Source organism: Artibeus jamaicensis, unplaced genomic scaffold (genome assembly GCF_021234435.1).
Source record: "Artibeus jamaicensis isolate MK-2021 breed Jamaican fruit bat unplaced genomic scaffold, CSHL_Jam_final contig_465, whole genome shotgun sequence".
NCBI lineage: Eukaryota > Metazoa > Chordata > Mammalia > Chiroptera > Phyllostomidae > Artibeus > Artibeus jamaicensis.
In genome coordinates, this window is record NW_026521843.1 from 2,822,642 (window position 1) to 2,841,547 (window position 18,906).

At 50.1% G+C, this 18,906-nt stretch overlaps 1 protein-coding gene across 2 annotated transcripts in view; it reads right to left on the bottom strand.

The window, feature by feature from the left end:
* Positions 1-18,906, bottom strand: part of MBOAT2 (membrane bound O-acyltransferase domain containing 2) — a 65,732-nt gene that overhangs the window by 20,169 nt on the left and 26,657 nt on the right. Inside the window, exons 3-4 of one of the 2 annotated variants that reach the window (XM_053667158.1) lie at positions 16,720-16,797; positions 2,118-2,213 (exon numbers count right to left, since the gene is read on the bottom strand). In XM_053667158.1, coding sequence (XP_053523133.1) covers positions 2,118-2,213; positions 16,720-16,797 — 174 coding nt within the window. The remainder of the gene's footprint in view (positions 1-2,117; positions 2,214-16,719; positions 16,798-18,906) is intronic. The other variant, XM_053667159.1, reaches the window with a different exon arrangement.

Here is an 18,906-nt window from a genome sequence, read left to right on the forward strand (position 1 = left end):
AGAATGGGGACAAGATCGCCACTGCGCAGATTAAATAAAGAAGCAACGTGGGGGATACCTGAACAGCATCTGAGACAAAGCAGATATTTATCAAAACTCGCACAGAACCAGTGCTGGGCTACAGATCTAAGCAGCACCGTGTTTTTTAATGAACTATTGGGTGGAATCCCCAAACAGGAACTAGAGAAGCGCAGAGCAGAAGCTGCTGGAGAAATGTGCCGGCCAGAGCCTCATCTGCTCAGCGCCCCGGGCACGTGCCCGAAGTCCAGGACTCCGAGTCGTGTGGAGACTCACGATTTGACAACACCGTCAGGCCAGCTGCTACTGCTGACATTTCTACCACCAACACGCGTGAACTGCATTAGTCAATGACATCCTCTTTGCTTCTGGTTCATACGAAATGCTTTGTTTCTTTCTTAGCTATCGTCACGCAAGCACTCGACCCTGTGACTGGACCCCTCAACAGGCCAGCTCTGCCTGCACTGCTCAGGTTTTTCTACGTTGTGTCTGTTATTCTTCCACGCTTTTCTCACTGAATTTCCTACGTTCTTCTTTACTGAAGCACGAGTGTGGGCTCAGCAACTGTTTATTTCACGCCCCTCTGTGCAAGGCGTCAGGAACACGGAGGCAACTGGACCAGGACAGTCACTGATCTCAGAGCGTGAGCTGTCCCGAGTGCCTGGGTCCTTTCAGATACGCACAGCCAGTCCCTGCTTTCACTAGTATGACGACGACCCAGGACCAGGGTCACTTCTTCCAGGTCATTAAGGTTTTTGTGGTGGCCCGACACTTCTACTGACCCTGCCCCTCAGCCCATTTTCTCCGGAACACCTATTACTTTTAAGCCGGACCACCAGCACCCGCTGTCCTTTTCTCACTTCCAGGGGGTTTCTCAGTTCTAGCCGACATCCTGCCAATGGCACTATCTAGGGTGTTTACTGTTTTACTTTGGCTTGCTTTTGTTCCTTTGAATACAATCTCCTTTCATCTAAGCTTATTTTTAAAACCTGTTTAATGAAAGTAAAATCCACTTTACTTTCATTAAGGACAAAAGGGCATTTCATTTTATAAAATTCTCTCATTTCACAGCAGTGATTTTCCTCTAAGCTCATACACCTTTGGTCCATTTCTACTGTTGGACATTTTTTTTCATAAATGCCATCATTTGGTTTTTTTCCCCCTTTAGTTATCCTTAAATTGAGTTTTCTGGTCATTATTAATCCTGTCCAGATAACTCAAGACTGACTTAAAAGTAGGTCTGTGTATCTTATTGAACAGACGACAAAGCAGACACCCTTGCCACAGAGAATGCAGAGGCTTATTGTCACCTTCCACTCCGAGTCGTTGGCCACGCCCCTGTCTACAGAAGGCCAGTGAGCCAGCTCTTGCGGAGGACTCCGGCTACGGAGGACTCCGGCTGCGCTCATCCCCCAGCAGGCAGGCAGGCGGGCAGCGTTGTTACAGGCAGAGAGCACCAGAGAGGGACTGAATCCCCTTCGGAGGAACCAGAGGCAGAGTTATTGTCACCACCCGCTGAACACTGGACGTTAAGAATGTGGAGCGTTCCATGACAGTGAGATGCGAAGAAGTGAACACGGGCTCACGGGTCTCCTCCAGCAACTCCAGACGGACACGCTGGCCCGAGGGCCTCTGGTCCAGAGCAAGCCCCTTGGGTGCAGAGAGGCAAGGACGGGTGGCCAGGCCTCACACAGAAGCTGCCGAGGGGCCACCAAGGAGGACACGGGGAGCAAGGGGAGCAAGGACGGGCAGCGAGCGGGCCGGCTCCAGGGGGCGACCGGCCACTGCTGCAGATGGCGGCAGACGTCTCCATCAGAACTAGGGAGCGCTTTCCGTGTGAGAAGGCCATGTGACCAATGCAGTTGCTATGTGTTTAGAATATTTTAAGGCAATTTAAAAGGACAGGTTATTTTTGTGACTTATGTAGCACTACAAAGACCACTTAACAAGGAGATTTCTAAATTCATAAAGGACTTTTCAACTAAAATGTTTAGTGCTGGCTTTTCATTCGAACTACTAAATGCAACTATATTTTGTCCTTTAATGAACATGTTAGAATAGAAAAAAAACAGGCTACTAAATCGAAGGTTTCATCTTACCCTGAAAAATCAGCGGAATATTGTCCATAATCAAAGATATAGACTCTAGTAATTTGGCACACTATGAGGTATCCCAAAGCAAACACAAAACAATATCTGGAAAACAAAAATAAGCTAGATTAGTGAAAATGAAGATTCATTTTGTTACAGAACACATTTAAGTAATTTATTAACTATTTGATACGGTTCAACACGTCAATATTACTGGATCTCCTCCACCAGGGCTTTTCTTCAACAAACTGTGAGAACCCTGGACCGCTTCCCCCTTCGGTTTACATGAGTCCTGCGCCATCTCCAGTGGTAAATGCACCCCCTTATCGACTGCGTCCCCTCCCCTCTGGAGAGGCTGCCAGGTGCCGACTCCCGTATCTGAGAGCCACACTCACGCACAGAGCTGTGAGCGCTGTGGTTCATTCTGCTTATTTTTCCTTCTTTCTAGAAAACAGAATTTAACACAAAATGTACACTAAACCAATTCTTACTGGGATTCTCTAAACTTGTCCTCGACCGTCTGGGAGCATACGTACGTCCTTTGTGTGCGTCCGTGTGTGTTTACTCACAGTTTTATGTGTGAAAATTTAGTGATTTTTCAGTCTTCCGAAAATGCTCGGAAGAGTTACCATCATTAAAAACACAGCAAGGGGAAGAGAATTTACACACCAACAGAAGAGACCACAGACCCAGGAATAGACTCTAGAATATGTAACTTGCATGAATATGTAACAATATTCATGAATATGTAACTGCACAATGCAAATTAACAAGAATGATGATGGTCAGTCGCCTGCTTGGTTAACGGTCGGAGGGGGAGAGGTGCCATTCCCTCATCACGGCTCAAAGAACTACACACACAACACCGAACCCAAATGCGCTGAAGCTGTGGTGCAGATTCAGACGTGCTCAAGTGGGGGAGCAACTTTCTAAACACATGTGTGTGTGTACATACACACGTACATACAGGTATACAAGTATGAATGAAGAAATGAATGGGAAAAACATATTTGGCTAAAATCTGACACTTTCCATGTAGGCAATTCAGGTGTTTTTAAAATATTTTATTTATTTATTTTCAAAGAGGGGGAAGGATGGAGAAAGAGAGGGAGAGAAACATCAATGTGGGGCTGCCTCTCGCGGCCCCCCACCTACTAGGGACCTGGCTTGCAACCCAGGCATGTGGCCGGACCGGGAACTGAACCAGCGACACTTTGGTTTGTAGGCTGCTGCTCAGTCCACTGAGCCACACAAACCCAGGCGGTTTTATGAAAGAGTTCTTTCAAACTTCAGACAAACAGGTAATTCTGATCTACCTGAACATTCCTGAGCAGAGGAAAATGAGGAAACCTTCCTAATTCAGGTGCTTTACAAAGTTACTATATTCCTGAAGGCTGTATCTGATGAAATAGCATACATGCATACTTACACAGTATTGACAAGTCAAACTGAAAATAATTTCTGAAAGTCACATGGCAGACTGCACTTTCCCAAGACACGGCAGCAGCATCGCCCAGTCTGTGTGCTCCCCTACAACCCGAGCGCCCGCACCGGCAGGAACCCTGCTTTCCTACCCACACTGGGCCCCTACCCACACTGACCGGCAGACTGTGGCAGAAGTAACACGTCGTCCGGTCCAGAGCAAGCCCGTGATTCGCAGGGCGGTGTCTACTTCCTGCCTCTGGGAGGTGGCTGTCAGGGAGGTGTGACTACCCTGAGGCCCCCCCACACAGAGGTTCTGGAGGATGAGCCAAAGGAGGAGGGACGGAGGAAAGCGGGGGAGAGGTGCCCAGCAGTGCCAAGTCCTAAGATCCAAGGGTGAAGGAGCTGACGTCACAGGAGAGAGAGGTGTCTCTCCAGCTGCATCTCTCCCGAATTCCTGACCCACAAAACTGTAAGGAAAATCACACCCCCATTTATCTCAGGTTAGGTGTAGAGACGCAGTCAGAACAGAGGCTGGTGACACCAGGGCACCATCCAAAGAAAACCCGGAGCCGCAGCCCCGGCTTCGGGGCAGGGCGGCAGGAGAGGCTTGGGGGGACTGTCGGTGACAACGCCACGGGCGTGAGGAAACTAGCTGCAGGCCGGCCGTGTTCTGCAGCGGCGGAAATGGGCAGCGCCGCCGCTTCCCTAACGGGGAAAACGAGACCCTCCTGATGAAGTGCCACTGGTTCTCTTACGTGCATGTGACAAAGTATAGAAGGAACAGAAAAAGAAAAGTGTTCAAGTGTTGAGCTGTATTTCGAAAAAATAGAAAGGGCTCAGGACGTCTTCCCAGCCAACAAAATATTCTGAACGTGAACAAGGTGAACGTGAAGTCCAGGGCACTTCTGGATGACACCCCAGACAGACTGAACGGCAGCCCCTAGAAGGACCTCTCCCATGGAAAAGGAGCTTCTAAGAACCTGACGGGCAGGCCTCAGACCGTCTCCGCTAGCAAGGGGCTGGTAAGACCCCCAGGGTCTTCCAGCACTGCAGACACAGTGGACGGGGGCTGCCGCGCAGATCCGCGGGTGCGCTTCCTGTCTGCAGCGCCGCGTTCACAACTAGATGCACAGGAAGCCCACGTCGTTTCTAAGGCAGCTGCATGAAGTTGGACGGAAAGGAGAGACCTCCAGGTCCCCAACAACTCGCAGCTAAGAAAGCTATTCTGCCGCAACATCGAGCCGTTTCCTGTGGAAAGGGAAAGAGCTCGGCGTGTGCCACAGAGGGCCGCGCGCAGGGGCGAGGTGTGGGTCTCATCCAGGGAACCGAAACAGGTGTCTGTCTGGACCAGGGCGTGACTTGCTTTCCCTCCGGTTTTAACAGGCATGTCAAGCACAATTACCCCAACTCTGCTCACCACTGCGTCCTGGGTACGTGAGGGACCCAAACCTGCCCCTTCGGCCTGCGGGCCCTCCGACGGGGGAGAAGTGTGCTGGAGGAACCACACGCAGGCCTCACTCTGAGCAGACTGACTTCATCCCCACGGGAGAGGTCTCGGGCTGGATGCCACTACAGGGAGGGAAGATTGTGGGGATCGTGGGAGAAACCTGAGAGCACTCTCAAGTCGGATGAGCGTAAATTGTGGGGCCAGAGGGCGGACTGTCTCCAAAGGCTGCGAACCCCAACAGCAACCCTCCCTGTGGCAATGCAGCTCCGCACAGCCAGTGAGGGGCTGTGGCTCTCCTCCCCTTGAATCTGGACGGCTCATCCACAGAATCCAAAGGGAAGAAGTTCCTGAAACTTCCAGGCTTGGTCATAAGGAGTCCTGCAGCTCCCCACTGGGTTTCCTGGAATGCTTGTCCTTGGCACGCCCTCCCCACACGGAGATGTGACACGGGAGTGTTCTGTGACGGGTCCTGACTGCTCTCCCAACCAATGGAGCTGACACTGTCAGCCCTCCGGACAAGACTATCATGGGTGTCCAGCAGTCAAACTCAAATGACAACCGTCCCAGCCAACATTCAAGAGTCACCACACCAGTCCCTAAGCAAAAAGTATCCAACCGAGTCTAGTCAACCTACAGAACCATGAAAAACAGTAATTGCTGTTAAGCCACTAAGTTTGAGGTGCTTTGTCATGCCGTAATAGACAACTAAAATAATTCCTTTAAAGTTTCACACACTTTAAGACTAATAGTAATTTAAGATAATTGACCTTAGTCAAGTAGGCCTTATTTGATACATGCAAGTATGATTCAATATAGGAAGACAAGTAATATATAAGGGGAGCCCCCAAAACCCAGAATTTATTTATTAAAAATTGTATACTTATTCTTACATGTTTAAACTTTAGTCACCTTTCAAGTCCTGTCCATTTGATGCAATACACTTATCAAGGTTATTTTTTTCCCCACTGCTTAAAACAGTTTTTGAACTTACTAATTGTGATGCCCTTTAGTGCTTCTGCCATTTTTTGTGTCACAGCTTTCAGGACTTTTTCTATCCAGGGGGAAAAAAAGTTGCTCAGGGTGAGATCGGATAAACAGCGGGAGTGGAGCATGAGGACCATGCCATTTTGGGTCAAAAAGCAAACACTCAATGCAGGGCAGGAAGGTGTGCTCACAAATCACCCATCACGGAACAGGTGAGTGTGGGGATAAAGTCTGCAAAGCGAACTCACTGCGGCTGACCCCACACAACAACGCCAGCTGGATCGCTGATACAGAAGGGTTTCTGGAAGAGTCACCCAGCAGGGGAAGCCTGCTCTACCAGGGGTCCACCCTCCAGGAGGTAACTCCAGTTTTGAGGGTCCCCCTTGTATATCATCACAGTTATGAGTCATAGGCAAAAATAGTTACACTAGCACTAAGCCTATGGCCTCTTCTTTTTACTTACGTTTTGCCCTAGCTAATTTCATTCTGTGGACTATGACCATTTGAATTGTTGGCACTGAATGCCAGATGTGCCTGACTGCCAACTTGACCTTGCCATATGAATATCTCACAATATCAAACTTCGCTTGCCCAAAAAAGCACTCGAGACCAATAGGCTGTTTCTCCCCAGCCCTCAGAAGTAACAAAACCCGACCAGCTGTTCAAGCTGGAAACAGCCGACTCCTCCCTCTTCTCCATGCCCACAGCGTCTTCAGTCCAATCTCAGCGGCCCCACCTCTAAGGCACACCCTGTACCCACCCCACTCTGTCTCCACTGGTCCCCTCCTAGTTTAAGCTAACAACATCTCTGGTCTGATTCCCCAGTGTTCTCCTGCTGGTGTCCCTGCCCCCACGCTTACCCTCTAGCAATCCCATCTACACAGAGAAGTCAGACTATTATTTTAACAAAATGCAGCCCCCTGCTTAAAACTCCCTGGGAGATTTCCACTGCTCTTCAAACCACAGTGAGGCCCAGCCTTCCCCTTTGACCTCATCTTACACCACTGGTGACCTTGCTCACCACACGCTGGCCAGCCTGGACATCCCTCGGGTCTCTGAACACACCACCAAACACCCCACTCCTGGGAGCCTGGCGCAGGACGCCTCGTCTGCCTCAAGAGTACTCCCTCTGGCTCTGGGAATGCCTGGCTTGTTGGCATCAGTTAGTTCTTAACTCACATGAAATAGCACCCGTGTTATTTCATTCCTATCACTCCGCCAACGACTGTGTGTGTATCTGTTCACCTGCCTACTGTCTCCCCCAACCTGAACATTAACTCCGGGGAGGCAGGCGCCTCATGGGTCTTTTCCATCCATGAAAACTTGTAGTTTTCAAGGACACTATAATTCTTTTACTCAATTAATTCCTAGGTATTTTCTTTTTAGAATTGCCTCTGCCCTGTCATTTTTAGACTATTTGCAACATGGAGAAATGTAATGAATTTCTGTATACTGGTCTGGCACCTGCGCCTTGGCCAAACTCACGTACGTACTACGTCTGGCAGTCTTTTTCTACAACCACTCCAGCACTTGTTTGCTGACTATTGGCACAAAATATAACTTTCCACTCTTTTACATTTAAGCTACTTGTGTCTTTGTACCTAAAGAGTGTCTCTTATAGGCAGCTTATGGTTAGGTCTTTTTTATCTCGTCTGACAATCTGATTCCCATTTAATGTTAATTATGGACATAGATTCACGCACATCTGCCATTTCACTACTTGCTGTGGACACCGTACTTTGCCATGCAATATGCACACCCATGTTTTTGTGCACATTATACACAGAATTATCACACCCATTATTATAGCATGGTGTGTAATCACTATACCCATGTATATTGTGCCTTATTTTTCCCTAAAAAACTTGGGCCGGAAGTCCACATTATACACAGCAAAGTACAATATGTCTCTGGTCTTTTATGTTCCTTCTTAGCTGCCTTCTTTTATATTAAGACAAATATTTGGTAGTGTACTTCTTAAGTTCCCCTGCTAATTTTCCCCACTGTATAATTTTTAGTTATTTTCTTAGTGCTTGTCCTGGGAATTACAACATGCATTTTACCTTGTCACCATCTATTTCAGACTAATACTGACTTAATTCTGATAAAATATAGCAAGTTTGATCCAATACAGCTCCATTTTCCCCCTCATCCTTTATGTTATTACCACAGGCATGGCGTCTGCACGTTACAACCCTAACACTCATGTTATAATTACTGCCTTATACAGCTGTATGTTCTTTAAAGAAATGTATGTGTATACCCTCTTTTGTATTTAATCCCATTACTTACCATTTTCAGAGCTCTTTGTTTCTTCCTGTGGATTCAAGTTAACACCTGTTACCCTACCTTCTAACTCAAAGGACTTCCTTTAGAATCTCTTGTAAGGCAAGTCTTTGTTCATCTGATAATGTCTTTATTTCACCTTCATTTCTGAAAGATAACTTTGCTAGACATACAACTTATGAGTGATTTGTTTTTTCTTTTAGCATTCCACTTCCTTCTGACATCCACTGTTTCTGGTAAGAACTGTATCAATCCTCTGTATGTAATGAATTGTTTTCCTCTTGCTGCTCTCAAAATTCTCCCATTGTCTTCGTCTTTCAACAGTGTGGCTACAATGTATCTTCATGAGAATCTGTTCATCTTACTTTGGGGTTGTTGAGCTTCTTGGATCTGGAGATCAATATTTCTTCAAACGCTTTTCTGTCCCTTTCTCTCTCTACTCTCCTTTTGGAACTCTTGCTACTCATAGGTCGGTGTACTTGATGCTTCACAGGTCTCCGAGGCTGCCTGTTTTTCTTTGATATTTTTACATCTGTTCTACGGACTGGCTAATATCTACTGATCCTCCTTTAAGTTTATTGATTCTTTCTTCAGCCATCACAAACCACTATGTAGCACTTCAGTACATTTTTCATTTTGGTTATTTACTCTTCAAAACTCTAGGGATTTCATTTGGTTCTTTTTCATAGTTTCTGTTTCTTTATTGATATAGTCCCTATTTGTTGAATCATGGTCATATCTTCTTTGAACTCTCTGAATAGATTTATAATGGCTGCTTTGAAGTTTGGGGGTCCATTTAGAGACAGTTTCAACTGGCCGATCCCCCCCCACCAGCCCTCATTTCTCCATTTAAAAAATGCTCCAGGAGTCACTCTGTGTCTGCATATCTCAGAGGTCAGCTGATAACTGGCCAGAGCTTCTGCTCATACACTTCAACCAGTAAGTCTTCTGCCCTCTGCTGATGCATCCATGTGTAGGTCCAGAAATTTTCAACTCTTCCCAGCTTTTAGTCTCTGCCCCCCCCAGACCTCCCTAAAGCAAGGACGCAGCCTCCAGTCGGCCAGGACTGTGCAGAGGTCTTCTCAAGTCCCTTTATGGCTCTCTCATTCCAGGATCTTTCTGTTCAGTGGGGGTGCCCGCCCTCAGGAGAGGAGAGCTGGAGGCATCCTCTGTTAGCCTCCGCACAGGCCTTCTGCCCTCCACTCCAAAGCAAGCCAGTTGCCTCCGGTATCAAAGCCATGTTTTCATGGCCAGGCCTGCACTAGCAGAATTACTCTGCCAAAGAATGAAGAAGGCGGGTAACCCCAGGCAAGAATACCACAGATTCCCACTGTTCTTACTCAAAAGTCAGCAGCTTTTTAGGAATAAATGTTTCTCAAATTGTTTTGCTTTTGGTCAATTTCCAGAGCCCTGAAATGGTTTTGAGAAGTTCATTCAGTTTTATAAATCTTTTGGGGGAGAAAATGTGTTCACCTCCTTACCCCTTAAAAGCAGCTCTAACAATTAACGTGGTTTTTGTAGGCTGGCATGGAAACATTATTTCTGCAGTAGGGAAATCGGAATTCTAACAAAGACCTAGAAAATCAGAAACTTATCCACACCTTGTGAAGTCTTGGTGGCAAAGAGATCGCCAGACCTCGCCAGGTAGTGAACTGAGTTCTGTCCATGGAAAACCATCATGTGTTTGCTACTCTAATGGAGGAATTTTAAAACACTTTTAAAAAACCACCTTCTTTACCAGCAAAAGCCATCCAGGTCTCTGTAGGGGAAGCAGCCGCCCCTCCAGGCCCCGTGTTAGGCTTCTCCCCGAGCACAGACACGCCACCCCCCAGTGTCTGCTGACCAGAACACGCTGAACTCTCTCCTGGAGACCTGCGGGCAGTCCCATGTTCTCCAGCGGGATTCTGCTGCTCCTGGGGAGCTGGGGTTTGCTGGGGTGTCTGTCCCACCTTTCTGACCAGGTGTTCTCTCAGCTGGAACAGCGAGACCTCGGTGAGTCATAAATACAACAAAAGTCATGAGGGACTCTGTTCGTTTACAAAGCCTCGCTCATGAACACGAGGAACACAGCTTAGCTGTCCGGACTAGGCCGGGCGCAAACAGTGACCCTGACGCCTGAAGTTACTTGAGTCTTTCCTCGTCTCACTTTCTCTACAGGCGGCAGAAGTGAACCGAACCGCCCAGCTATTGTTTAGCCTTTTTACAAAATCCAACTTTTGCTCTCACACCTGGATTAGTAACATGATGAAGTCACTTACTGGTTCTTTACAAAAAATTTCCCCAGTTGATTCAACTCTACATATCAAATTGGGTGTTGGCTGTTGGTAACAAGCAAGATTAGTTTATCTTTCAAAATACAGACTCTTAGAGTTTGCCTCCAGACCGAGAGCATACACACACTGGAACCTTGGCAGGGGCTCGGTGGCCTTGACGACAGAGGTGGTGGGCTGACGACCCTTTACCCTCTCAGAAACTAAGCATAACCCACACTAACAACAGTCATCAACAGTCACCGTATTACAATAAAAGGGAAAATTTTAAAAATAGCTGTGAATTCAAGAATTGCAATAATAAACATGCCAATACAAACAACATTTTTGTGAATGTACGTATATTTTCCAAAACAAATTAGTAAATCGAGTGGCACCAGTACACACTTGTGCAAATCCCTGCAACACCCGACTTACTAGAAGACAGCTGGATTCTCAAACGATCCCACGGCAGCGCCACGCACCGCGCTGCCCCTGGCAGGCCCGTCCACCCGGGAGAGCAGGGAAGTGAGAAAGGCGAGTCGTGCCTGAGGGTTATTACGAAAACAGCTTCGATCACCCACTCAGGAGCTTTGCACACTAGTCTAAGTAATAGTTCTCTGATCACCTTTGAGTGTTGGAAGGAAATGGAGTTCCAACAGTATGTCGGTTCTCTACGTGACTTTTTCTTTTTTTTAAAATAATTTTATTTATTTATTTTAGATTTATATTTATCTATCTTTAAAAAGGAAGGGAAGGAGAGATGGAGAGAAATATCAATGTATGGTTGCTTCTCTTGCGACCCCTGCTGGGAACTGGCCCCTGCTGGGAACTGGCCTGCAACCCGGGCATGTGCCCTGACTGGGAATCGAACTGCAATCTTTTGGTTCGGAGGACCGTGCTCAATCCACTGAGCTACAGCAGCCAGGGCTGCTGACTCTTTCAAATATGAAAGGCACAGAGCACCCAGCCCACCCTGGCCTGTTACCGCCTCCTGAACACAGGTCACATGAAGGCACAGACCCCGAACACCCCAAGGTTAACGTCTGAGCCAGAGAAACCCAGCAACCGCATCTCTCTTCTGGGCTTCATTAAGTTTGAGAGAAAGCCCAAGATGCATTCAGAGACGCAGGTGTCCAGGCTCACTTGCCGTGACCTCTCTGTACCAAGAAGCCCGGCAGTTCTTCCGGCTGTCAGACAGTCCTCCCACCACCCTCCATCCTTCCACGGCTGCTCTAAATCAGGGCTGTGCAACGAGCTGGAGCAAGGAAGTCCGTATGGCTTCCCTACACAAATTAATTTATCTAAAAGTACTTTAAAATCCTATTTTTAGTTCAAGTGACATTAAAACTGTATGTTAAAGTCTGTATTATAAATTTTGATAAACAGCACTTACAGAAGTCTAAACAATTTTAAATGAAAGAAGTGATTTTAGATATAAAAATCACTATTACTCATATATGTGTGTAAAGGTTAAAACCTGTCCCGACACTGTATTCTAATGAAGACAAAGAGAAAGCCAGCCCCAATATCCTGTCTGAATGGCACTTGTTACTCTTTCAAACAAATAAACTAAAATGTTCATGCTATCTGGTAAGCAGAGAGAAGCCTCTTTGTGTTTCTCCAACTGAAAACAAAGAAAACCCCTGAAAGAGTCATGGTAAGTGGGCAGTGGGACAGCACAGGACCCGCGGTGACCGGGGAGAGAGGAGGAGCAGGGCCTGCGTCCCCAGACCTTGGGGCCGGCAGGCACTGGCCTTGGCCTTGTTCATGGGACTCCACCTTTGGGAACCTAAGCTTCCTCAGCTGTACTGTGGGTGAGAACACCACTTACGCAGGACCGTTGGGACAGGTGAATGGAACGTTGGTGAAAAGCACTCAACGACGTGACTGACACCTAGAAGTCACCCTGTCCCCATTCAGATTCCCAAGTCCAAGTCCAGAGATTCCATTAAACAGGAGTTCCCAATACAGTGAAAACAGAGCTTGTACGGCGTGCCAACCCACTCACGACAATAATAAACCACAGGCGGAGCCGCCATTCAGGAAGCTCTGCTTCTCCAGAACGACTCCTCCTTTCTCACCTGAAGTCAAAATGCACAGCCCGGCCAGGCAAGCTCTCCCCACACACACCTCCACGTGCACCCATATTTTACGTATAAGTGTGGTGTTACGGCACGTAACTGATTTTGTTCATCATTCTAATAGATGGTTGTGTGTAATTTTTCTCTCAGTTTAGGCAAAGATCAGGATCTTGTTGTAAGAGTGAGACTAATTTCCAAAAGTACTCAAAACCAGGAGATGAGTCCTTGTGCTCGGCCAATGAGAAGTGTTCTTATTTTTAATCACTACATTTGTAAAAATAACAGATGATCGTTATTTTTGAAACAAGAAAGATGCATCATGTAATCGAATAGCATGTTCAAACTCTCTCGTGTTTTAGCTGAGGAGGTGGAGAACCAGTCGCCAGCCTGCATCTCGGACGGCCCTGACCTGGCAGACCCCGTTATGTGAGTAACCTGCGCAGGTCTCTCTCCGTTCCAGCCCGGTCCGACATCACGGCAACACCCAGTGTGGCACCCTTATTTACCAGGGGATGGGTGTGGGTCTCTTTAGTGTCCCTACGTTAATGTAACCACACCCTCTTCCTGTGAAAACCTCAATCCAAAGGGGAAAAGGTCCTGTTCTTGCTCATGGATGACGGAATCCTCCTTAAAGGAGATCCAGTTTACAAGTGGAAATCAAATTTAGAATTCAAAGTCCACTCTACTGACTTGCCAGAGAAAAGGAGTCTGACTGTGCTTTTTCCCAAGTTCGGGTTTTATGGAGGGCTGCTGGGCCCGACAAATTTTTCAGGGATCCAACAGGAGCCGGACACCCTCTCACCTACCACCACGTAACAGGTGCACCTTCCTGTGGGAACTGAGAATATTTAAAAACCTTTAATCCTGAGCACAGTGTGCCAACAAAGGCTGCTGCACCCTTCTGCACCTCTGCGGGAAGGGAGTGAACACACCCGCACAAAGCCTGCCGGTGCTGGCTCCCTGCACGGTGCAGCAGGAAAGGGCGTGGCCCCGGGTGCAGCCGACACCAGCGCTCCAGTGCCGCAGGTGGCAATGACTCACTGCTCGCTCCGTAAGACATGTCCACCACGCCCACCTGTGAGGGCTGAGCCAGGATTAAGTGGCACTGTTCGTGCTCCTTGCATCACTGACACACAGCGATGACTGAGACGTTACCCATTACAATCAGAGCACAAAACAGCGATTTTACAATTACCTGTGCTCTTCCGAGTGAAAGTCAACTTTCAGCACAGCAACGCCGAACGGACAGCTGAGTTCCAAACCACTTTTGAACCAGGTCCTCAGGGAGCAGGAAAGAGAAGACCCAGGAGTCTGGCTCCCTTCCTGCCAGAGTCTGCGCCCTCTCAGGGGGCCTCGGGCATGTCCTCAGTGAAGTGAGCACTTTCCCCGCAGAGCTGCCGCAAAGCCGCTAACCACTGCTAATTAACCTCGTGAGCACAAGTTTTCAAGCAATGCAAGGCTACCAGACGGCATTGCCAAGATCACTGTCCTGTCCTTGCGGGGCTCCGGCATCTCCCAACAGCGCTTTTATCCGGGATCGTGCTGTGAGAGTCCCCTTCATAGTGGCAGGTTTCGGGAGGCGAGGGGAGGAATGGACTGGGCCACCGGCTCTGCAGGGGCCCCGTGGATCCATGTAAAGGCCACCTCAGCTCAAACTGCCCAGTCCCCAGGGCCACAGCTCTAAGGTGAGCTAAGGGCAAGAAAAATGAATAGGAAAGGAGACAGGAAACGTGAGCAGGGCTGAGAGTCAGGCCACCAACTGTGCTCCTTAAGGCCTGGAGCACAAACGAATACATCTGTTTGAGAATACTCAACCAAGCCAAAATCAGGGATGTTAAAAAAAAAAACCAAGACTCAAAAGCGAGAGCAAAGCACCACTCAACCGAGCAAAACTGCAGGGACAGCCTCACCCTCTGGGCGGCCAGCATCTACCCACTAGAGGCTAGAGAAAGACGCAGCGCCCTGCCCAGAGTCCGCACTCTGCAGCGAGGGACGCGGCATCTCCGTGCATGGCGGTGACCGTGACAGCATGCACACTGATAGGGAGCTCTGCTGGACATCACAGAAACGCTACGTCACTAAGAACGACCTCTGGAAGCACCCCCCCACAGAATCTGACAGCCTCTTCTTGTTGGCCAGGCCCTCTGTCCAGGCAAAGCTCACCTGGATGCCCACAGTCAGCTGAGTCACTGGTTCAGTCTACCTTGGACCCAGGAAGGGAAAGGGACTTGGCCATGGTCCCCAAGCTAATGAACATCTGGCAGGGCCCGAATTCAAACCCGGGCAGGGCTGACTCCAAACCAGCGTTCACCCAGTCAGCCGCAACGGCCACTCGGTGCAAGTTTGAGTGTCAGTCCCACCCTTTCCTGGGGCCTGGCCAGCTGCTCGAGTTTATCATCAATAAAGGAGGAGTCTGAGGAAAGAACTTTGTAGTATTTCCCCATTTTAAGAAACATGCTTCAGCGCAATTCTACCTAACACCAAATACTGCACTCTGCTTCTGCTCAGCCTGCAGAGGGCCCTGCCCTCGGCACGTGGGCACAGCTCCCATCTGTCCATCTGTCCGCAGTTGCAGGGGCGTAGCAAGGCCAATGGGAAGCATGTGGTGCAGACAGCCTGTCTTTTCACCTGTCGCTGGACCCCAGCACCGGCACGACAGGTATCTGTTGCGTGACTGACAGCTTTAATGTCCCCAAGAGAACAGTGCATCGCAGTGGCTAAGCACCAACATGCCCTTCCGCGCTGAGTCTCTGGAAACACCACAGCGAAACGTTAGCTCAGAGTGTAGAGAGCCGGGCCGAGGGGCGGCAGGTGTGCCATCGTCTTCTACAGCCCCGCCCGTCCAGCCCGTCCCAGCCTGGCTGCCCACGTGATCCGTGCCATTTTACTGTCTCTCTCTACACCTTTTATGTTTCTTCTGGTCAGCTGTTTTGTTGAGCATTACTTGCTGAGTCACAAAGAAAATACTTCGGCTGCACTTCTCAGGATCAGCAGGCTTGTCCACCCTTCCCATTTTAACCACCCGCAGGTCTGCTGTTCACCTTTACACAATGGGGCTTCGCTGTGCTGTGCTCCGAGAGTCTTCGACTTCCTGGAACTCAAAGCAAGTTTTCCCATAGAAAAGTTAAAACAAAAAACTACACGACGGGTGTTTTACTCCTCGTATAAACACAGAACAAGAACATGCCAACGTGGGTGTCCTCAAGCCGGTGCAAATAGCGTCCATGGAGACCGAGGAGACTGAGGGTCAGCGGGCACAACAGAGGGGTGCCCACCGCGTCTGCACTGGAGGTCGGATCTGGCAGCTCCAGGTCCAGACTTCCTGTCACATTCATGCAGTCATGTGTGTCTCAGAATTTGGGAACACACTGTACACGTCATCGCAGGCTTAGGATCTTCTGGTCCACTCTGCCCCAGGGGGTCGACCACATCGGCTGCACAGACCTCTCCCCCAAATCCCCACGTCCCACCCAGACCTCCACACCCAGCCCTGCGTGTATCCAGCAAAGACTCACTGAGTGTTCACTGTTTAGATGCTAAATATACGCTCACTTGAAACACTCATCCCTGAACACGGCCCCGCCTCCAGGGTTCCCTTGTCAGGAAATGGGGCTTCCGGCTACCCGGCCGGTCCAGCCAGCAGCCGTCCTGGACTCCTTCGCCCCATCCACACTTCCCATCAGTCACGAGGCCCTCCAAGTCTCTCTCCAGTCCACCTCACTCCTCCCCACAGCCGTCACCTCTTCGATTAAACTAGTGGCCTTAACTGGAGGCAGTTCTGTCCCCCAAGGGACAGCTGGAGATATCTGGGAACATTCATGCTGTCACAGCATGTGGGGAGGTACCACCCGCCTGCAGCGGGTGGAGGCCTGGGCTGCTGCTGCCCCTCCTCCAGAGCCCAGGATGGCGCACGCCAGGGCGTCCCAGCCTGCGTGCCGGCGCTTCTGCAGGCCAGAGAGCCGGCTCCAGGGAGACAGACGAGTGGTGTGCACCGGCGGTTCTGTCTTTGCATTTAGGACAGTTCTCGGAAAACGGTCACAGCTCAGGATCACTGTGAATGTGGTAACATTCTACTTTGCTCTGATTGTGCTAGAGTGGAACACACTTATGCACACGTGCGCGAACCGACCACTTACTTGTGCATGGCCTCCACTCCCATCCCGATCATGATACAGTAGGAAATCCCACTTTGGACCAGGAAGTGTAAGGCGTACCTGTGAAGAGTGAGAGCACTGTTAGACGGGTGGACGCCCTTCACAAATGCCAGGTCGCAACGATTTAGGCTTCAAAGGGCTTACATGGGACACACACATTCCCAGGGGAAAAGTGAAGAACCAGAGCTTCCATGAACACCAAGAGAGGGAGGCCCACACTGCAAGCCCCAGGAAAGCTGGGCAAAATGAGCCCAAACCCCAGACGGCAGCCCCGGCACCCCGTGGATTACTCACAAGACAACAGAGACATGAACATGAGGCTCTGCTCAGGAGCGCGTGGACTCTGTCCATTCTGAAAATGGGACGGCTCGAGCCAGACCCGCCGCCTCACGCAGACCCACGCGGTCCTCAGTGGGCAGGCACCGCCCTACAGGTCCTCCTGGCTGGGACGGCCAGTCTCCCCGTTCTAACTCGGAGTCCACCCCCAAACGAGAGAACCCATTTACCCATCCCTTCCACCAAACTCAGGCCAAACACAGTCAGGACCCCTGGCTCTAAAATGGACCCTGCCTGTCCCGGATCACGCGTACATGTGCACACACGTGCTCTAGGTCCTCGGGCGGCACGCATAACTCATGAAAAAATGTTCAAATAGCTGCACAAATTGTACAGTATTCATTAGGATCCTGAACCCATGATGAAAATGACTGTTAAACCTAATCGTTATGGACTAACAGGCAACTCCAACGTGGCAACGTTAGCTACATTTTCAAACACGCTTCCCGTGGAGACATTACAAACAAGAAACAGGTTCCATGGCAGGGCCCACGCACAGGCCCGCAGTGCCCCTGTGGCCACAGGAAGAACACGTATGTGAGCACGAATCAAACAAGCTGAAAAGAATGATGAGAACACACACTTTCTGAATTCACTGCCCACCCCGAGTGTCTGCCAGCCCTGGCGCTTCACCACCAGACCTGACGCAGGAGTGCGGGCGACTGCCAGACGCCCCCAGGGCTCTGCTACCTGAAAACACCGCTCCCTGGAGATGCCCGTCCGGCAAGGTTTGCAGACTCGGGGACGTGTTTCCTTTTCCGTGAGTAGACTTCCTGGGAACGTGAAGAGCGTGTGGTGGCCCAGAGGCTGAGTTTCGTTTCTCCTCCCACCGCGGTGGGTGCCCGAGGCCCCAGCACCAGGGTGGAGGGCGCACGTGGCGCCATGTGGGGGGCCGGCCTCCGGCTGCTGCGATGTGGCCCTGCGCAGAGGGGTCCGCACTCGCCTGCCTCACGGACCACCGTGAGTAGCAGCCTCGGGAGCCCTGGGACCGTCTTTGCGACTTGCCCTGTGCAGCGCCCCACTTGTCCTCGTGAGTGAAACGAGCATGAGGCCCACCCACCAGCGCCCACTAGCTGCCAGGACTGGCAGAAACGCACGGGAAGTGGGGCCTGGGGCACAACACGGCCCTCGACTGGGCAGCATCCAGAGAGGGAAGCGCAGGTCAGACGGCGCCTTGAGCGGTCTGTGCTCACCCAGTCCCCCTCGGTCTGGGCTGCGCTCAAAGGGCGTGTGCCTCGCTACACCCCAACTGACACCGAAACCAAAGTTGCTTCTTTCTGGACCTTCGTCTGCTAGCTGGTCCTTCAAGGGGGAGGCAGGGTCGACCCCCCGCCCCCAGACTGTGTGTCATAATCTTTCAGGACACCTAAGTGCTCTGAAAACAGGACGGTCCCTTACCCTGCGTCACTGTAGAGTAACATCACATTTTACTTATTTGGAACTCCAACTTGCACTAAAGGCAAGTAAAAATTTATTTTTAGTAGAAAAGAGCATGTGTTTCCAAAGGCTGAGAAGCACCTCTTTGTTCAGAGCTCCACCCAACGGCCCCCCGACAGGCACCATCTGGGCATTGACCACGAAGAGCCGATGGGCGGCCTCTGTCCCCGGAGACGGACGCACTGACCACGGGCCACCTGAACACTAATGACGCACCCTGAACGGAGAGACTGGGCAGACACGCACGCTCCAGTCCGGCCACCAACTAGGCGGTGGTGGCGATGGGCAAAAGCCCCCTGTGCTCACCAGGAGCCGCTGCCGTGACAAATGAGCCCCTTGGCAGCACTGCCTCGCTCCACCCACGTGGTCATCGCTGGCCTGTTCCACAGAGAAGGC